Source organism: Wolffia australiana, chromosome 15 (assembly GCF_029677425.1).
Source record: "Wolffia australiana isolate 7733 chromosome 15, ASM2967742v1".
Classification (NCBI taxonomy): domain Eukaryota; kingdom Viridiplantae; phylum Streptophyta; class Magnoliopsida; order Alismatales; family Araceae; genus Wolffia; species Wolffia australiana.
In genome coordinates, this window is record NC_135849.1 from 5,586,477 (window position 1) to 5,592,476 (window position 6,000).

Below are 6,000 nucleotides of genomic sequence, written 5' to 3' on the forward strand. Positions count from 1 at the left end.
TTTTCTCTTTATTATCCTTGTTTATCTTCAATGATAAATTTGAAAACATTTAAGCCTAATATCTTATCATGTCATTATTCATCACCTTAGAACAAAATCCAGAATCATATCGTCCTCTCAATTTCACATAATTCGGAATCTCTCACTGCATTAAATCAAAAAGCAACGCCTGCAGTAAGTGACGTGATTACAGCAGTAAGAAACATTCTGTTTGACATTTACGAACTCTTTCAAAAAAATTCGTGATCTTGGCTCATTAAGCTATCCGACTATTCATTAAGGCCATCAATATTTTTCTTCGCTCATTACTAAAAAAATGTCATCGTCTGTTAATTTTCCTTTCTCGATCCTCGTTTCTGTTTACTAGACTGGAGTGTAAATGACCTCGAACAGGAATCCAACTCCATCGTTCGCACGGCAGTAAATTTAAAAGTAACACTTGCATTAATTAACGTAAGTACATCACTAATAAACTCGTAAGATTTCATAAACTCTTGGCTCATTTAGCTCGCCAAATCTTCATTACGGCGACGAATCCGTTTCTCAGCTCATAACCCAAACAGTCAACGTCAGTTTATCTTCCTCCCTCGATCTTCTTCGCGGGTTTCCGCCCTCAACCTTCCAAGAAACAAGGCTCCCAAATCAAACACACCGAACAAGTTTCACATTCTGCAACAGCAAAATAGCAAAAACTAAAATGCAATACATAGAAAACACGAACGATTTGAGCAGAAACTGAAATAACTGATCAAATACACTAATCAGAGAGTGGGCCAATACCCAAGACATCTAATGGAACACTGGCCTCACAAAATCTGATTATATCAACAGGATCAAAATTACAAAGAGACCCGAATCAGACATCGAATGACTAGCAAATCAGACATGTAAAGAACGAACCTAGTCGGATCAGCAGCCATGCCCAGGCCTAGTAGCGTGAAGAAACCGAGCAGGCATAGAAGAGAGAAGCCCGTGGCCGTTCATCTCAGGAGAGGCGGAATAGTCGCAATCGCCGAGCTCTTCTTTGCTCGCTTGCGCGATAGATGGAGGCGACGACGGCGGGCAGACGGCGGGGAGAGTAGAGAGGAGAGCTTCAAGGCTGCTCATGGCCGGCGGCGGGCCAATAGGATAATGGACCAGCGGCGGACCCGGCCAGCCTTCTGGCGCGGCGACGGAAGAAGGGTGAGGAAGAAGAACGCCGGGGATAGTCTCAAGGTAGGCGAATCTGTCGCGGAGAAGAAGAACCAAGCTCGGGTCCTCCATTACCTAATGAAGCGTCAAGGCGGGCCATCACGTAGATCAGATTGTGGATTTGCACGTTGCGTTGCATGCAGAGGGAAGAGAAAGTTGATGCCACTGACTCGCTCTTTTTGTTTTCTATTTATGGCGTGGATTAGATTTATCATGCGTGCATGGATCCCCTTTATTTATCACCTCGGGCAGTATCGGAGGGTAGAGCAAGAGTATCGGAGGGTGCATGGTAGATAGATGAATAGAAGATAGAATGGAGCGGTAGAGAGAGAGAGAGATGAGAATCGTAATATATATATGGACTGAAAAAGAGTGGGTGGGAGAGAGGGGCAGAGAGAGGTGGACTGAAACAGAGAAGGTGGGCGAGAGGTAAACTAGGAGAGAGAGAGGACTAGGAGACGAGAGAGAGACTGGTGGAGTAAAAGAAGAGAGAGATTGAAAGAGAAGAAGAAATGGAAAAAAGATATGGACAGAGAAAGAGAGCGAGAGAGATAAGGAGAATAAGATAAGAGAGTAGAAGAAATGGATAAAGTTTTGGAAAGAGAGGGAGAGAGAGAGATACCTTGCTAATGGCACCGAGCTGAATGACGCCCTCTCTGACAGCGATAAGGACAATGGTCTATGAAAGAATTTGCGGGGGTGAATAACTGAGTATGCTAGAAGAGGAGGAAAAATGATGTTTTCAGAGAGAGAAGAACCTTGATACCGGCCTTGAACTGGGACTCCCAGGTCCTTGGATGCTGCGATCAAAGGTTTGAGAAGGGGGAGAGAAAAGATAAGAAATTTTACGGAAAACGAATTCAAGCCATAAAACGGGCGCGGCGCTTACTGTGTCTGAAGGACTATGCCATGAAGGCATAAGACAGCTCTCTCTCTCTCCTTGGTCCTTGAACACCCACTTGTGGCTCCGATCCGCAGCAACTTTCCCAACCAAGCTGCCCAAGCTCGAAATTAGAACTCAAGGAAACTCTCTCTTTCTCTCTTTCTCTCTTTCTCTCTTTCTCTCTCTGTCTCTCTCTCTATATCTATCTATCTATCTCTTTATCTATATCTATATCTCCCTATCTCTTCTCCCAATCTTCTTCTCTCTCTCTTATCTCTCTTCTATCTTCTCTCTCTCTATTCTCCTACTCTCCCAATCTGTTTCTCTTCTCTCTCTCCATCTTCTCCTACTCTTCCTTCCTATCTCCCTCTGTCTACTCCTCCCCCTATATCAGTCTCTCTTCTCTCTCCCTTCCCATTGTTCCTATCTCTACCTCTCTCTTCTCCTTTTCTCCCTATCTCTCTCTCTATCCTAATCTGCCCATGTCACAGACATGGGAATAAGAGGAGAGAGATATAGATAGGATGATATAGACTTGTCTAGAGATTTATAGAGAGAAGAGAGAGAGATATCGCAGACGTGTAATTCACCGCCATACCCCTCGCCGTAGTTGTAGATTTCGTGGGACATCTTAAAAAACACCGCCGGCTGCAACCCACCATCTCCACTTGAAGAAGCAGCGAAATTGCAGAATCCATCTTCCCACGCGAGGATCCTGACAAAAAACGAAACATATCAATCTTTTATAAAGTTGAAAAATCGAGATTTGCAGCGACGAAGAACCCTACCAATTCCTCCTGTTCCCCCTTGTTCTATCCATAACGGCGCCGTCTGCACGAAGATCCCATCTGTTCGCTCACGAAGGAGGAAGAAAGAGAGTGAGAAAACTGAAAATTACTAGTCATTGGATTGTAGAGATGTGTTACTCACTGAGGCGGGGGATAATTCCTTGGGAGAATGCGCCAGAAGACTGCGTAAACCCACTTGGAATCTTCGTGAATGCAGAGGCTTCGCAAGGTGTGCTGAAGAAGATGAGTCATGGCGAAGGAGGTCAGATGTTCTTCCATCTCTGCGATTTTGATCGGAGAATGAGGGACAGAGGAGAAAAGCTTGATCACAGCTTAGTTGTTCTTCCTTTTTCTCTCCTCCCTCATTTTTCCTTCCATGGAAACCCTACGCTCTGATCTCCTTGAGATTGCACGTCTAGCAAAGGCAAGGTTCCCGAACCTATAAACTCTCTCTCTCTCTCTCTCTCTCTCTCTCTCTCTCTCTCTCTCTCTCTCTCTCTCTCTCTCTCTCTCTCTCTCTCTCTCTCTCTCTCTCTCTCTCTCTCTCTTGCTATCTCATGTCTCTTTCACTATTTATGTAGCTTTATCTCTATCTCGCCTCCTGATTCATATTTTCCTTTCTCTCTCTTTCTCACGCCATTTCACTTTCAGTCCATCTCTCTCTATATATACGATTCTCTCCCATCCCTCTCTCTCGCTGTCTCTATCTATTTCTCGTCTCGTCTCTCTGTCTCTATCTTTCCCTTAAGCTCTTTCTCTCTCTATCTCTAGCCAGCTTTGTCCGCAGTCTCCTTATTCCGCAGCGAGATAATATGAACGCCATTCAGAATTTTAACGCCGCATTCAAGAAGCCCACCCATTTGCGATTCTTATTCGTCTGGGTCACAGTCAAACCTGTACATCATCAGCTCTGTTGCCGTCTGCAGGTTTCAAAATCGCTGAAGAAAGAGGCGGTGCATCCCCAAGTAATTCCGGTTCCACACACCATTAACTTATTATTCCCACCGACTCATCTACTGTCTCCTTGCGCCCCTCCCTCGCTCTCTCTCTCTCAGCATCTCTTTAATTCTCTCTCTTCTCTTATTCTCTCTAGCTCTCTCTCCCTACAGTTATACTTCCCATTTCTTTCTTTCTCTCTTACCAACTATATCCTTATATGAATACGACTCTCTCTGTCTATCACTCTCTCTCAGTCTATATCTGTCTTTCTCTCTCTGTCTCTCTCTCTCTCTCTATCTAGCTATCGTGAATCTCCGTCTCTCTCTCTCTCCTCCCATCTCTATCTATCTAGCATATATCTCTCTCTCGGCGCATTTATCTCTCTCTCTAGCATCTCCGTCCTCTCCCCTCTCTCTCTAGCTATCTCAGCCTCCCTCTCTCCGTCTACCTACTTATCTCGACCTCCATCTCCCTTTCTATCTGTCTCTCTGACTATCTCTCTCTCCATCTCCCTCTCTTTCTGTCTCTCTGTCTCTTTCCCTCTCCCTCTCTTTGTCTATCTCTCTTAATCTCTTTCTCTCTCTGTCTCTCCGTCTATCTCTCTTCATCTCCCTCTCCCTCTCCCTCTCTTTGTCTATCTCTCTTCCTCTCTTTCTCTCTCTGTCTCTAAGTCTATCTCTCTCTCCCTCTCTCCGTCTCTCTCTCTCCCTTTCTCTCTGTCTATCCATCTATCTCTCTCCTTCTGTCTCCGTCTCTCCGTCTTTTTGTCTCTCCCTCTCTTCGTCCATCTCTCGATGAACCTCCGTATATCTCTCTCTCCCTCTCTAACTGTCTCACCATCTATCTCTCTCTCCCTCTCTCTCTGTCGGTTTTTCCGTCTATCTCCATCGGCCTCTTTCTCTGTCTCTCCGTCTATCTCTCTCCCTCTGTCCCTACGTCTATCTCTCTCTATCTCTATTCCTCCGTCTATTTCTCTCTCTCTCTATGGCTCTCCGTCTATATCTCAATCTCCCCCCATCTACCTACCTATGTATGTAGCCATCTCCGTCTATCAGTCTATCTCCGTCTGCCCTACGTAGCAATAGTTCTACCCATCAAGCAAATTCATCTATTCATCCATACATCTAACTGTTTATCAATCCATATGCCCTTGATTTTACCGCTGTTCCTGTGCGCTACAATGTGCCGCTCTGTCTTCTTTCCAACGCAAACAATCCCGCTGTTCTTCTCTGTTGTGCGATCGCGTTACACGTGAATCTGGTTCGACAGTCGACACCATCGCGGATTTGACACTACGACAGGGTTTGAGCATCTACGTCAGCCCTATCCCATATCTCCTTTCGCCGTTGACCCCAATGACGTAGACCCCCTTCCCCAATGGACGACTCTCCTACGTACCCAGATGAACAGCGATACAGCAAAGCAAATCGAAATTAGTATTTCCGTATTTTATAAGATTCTTCGTTTAATGGGTCTATTACTTTTGCCCGGTATAGGGTTGGTGTACAGTTTTTGCGTCCAAAAATTTGAAAAAAAAAATACAAACCAAAGGAACAGCGATATAGCAATGCAAATTCAAGTAGTATTCCCGTATTTAATAAGATCCTTCGTCTAATGGGTCTTATTCTTTCCCTGTGTAGGGTTGGTGTACAGTTTTTCCCGTTCAAAAATTTGAAAAATACTACGCAAACCAGAGGAACAGCGATATAGCAATGCAAATCCAAGTAGTATTCCCGTATTTTATAAGATTTGGAGTCGAATGGGTCTTTATTTTTGCCGCGAATATGTTTGTCTACAGTTTTATCCATTCAGAAAAATGGAAAAGAACAACGCAAACGCTGAGGAACAGCGATGTAGCAATGCAAACCCAAATAGCGTTTCCGTATTTTACAAGATTCTGCATCTGATGGATCTATTATTTTTTCCATTAATATGATCGATCTACAGTTTTTCCATTCAGGATAAGGAAAAAAAGAAGTCAAACAAAGAGGGCCAGCGATATACCAATGCAAACCGAAGTGTTGTTTCAGTATTTTATAAGATCTGGTGTCGAATGGGTCTACTATTATTGTTGTTAAAGGGTTAGTCTACAGTTTTCTCATTCAGCAATAAGGAAAAAAATAATGCAAACGTTGAGGAAAGGCGTTGTAGCAATGCAAACCTCCGAATTTTTATTTGATTAATCGTCAAATGGGTCTA

At 44.1% G+C, this 6,000-nt stretch overlaps 1 protein-coding gene across 2 annotated transcripts; it reads right to left on the reverse strand.

Annotated features, from left to right (window-relative positions):
- Positions 1–421: 421 nt before the first annotated feature.
- On the reverse strand, positions 422–3,441 carry LOC144713079 (Serine/threonine-protein kinase WNK (With No Lysine)-like protein). Of its 2 annotated transcripts, none has more exons than XM_078587564.1 (8): positions 3,005–3,441; positions 2,863–2,922; positions 2,673–2,789; positions 2,081–2,186; positions 1,950–1,991; positions 1,814–1,870; positions 901–1,266; positions 422–669 (listed from the first exon to the last, which is right to left on the reverse strand). In XM_078587564.1, exons 1-7 carry the CDS (start codon positions 3,139–3,141, stop codon positions 910–912), a joined length of 876 nt encoding a protein of 291 aa, XP_078443690.1. In that variant the 5' UTR covers positions 3,142–3,441; the 3' UTR covers positions 422–669; positions 901–909. The 2 variants fall into 2 exon arrangements, with proteins under 2 accessions (XP_078443690.1, XP_078443689.1); XM_078587563.1 differs by having other exon boundaries at positions 422–618; positions 3,005–3,437.
- Positions 3,442–6,000: the final 2,559 nt, after the last annotated feature.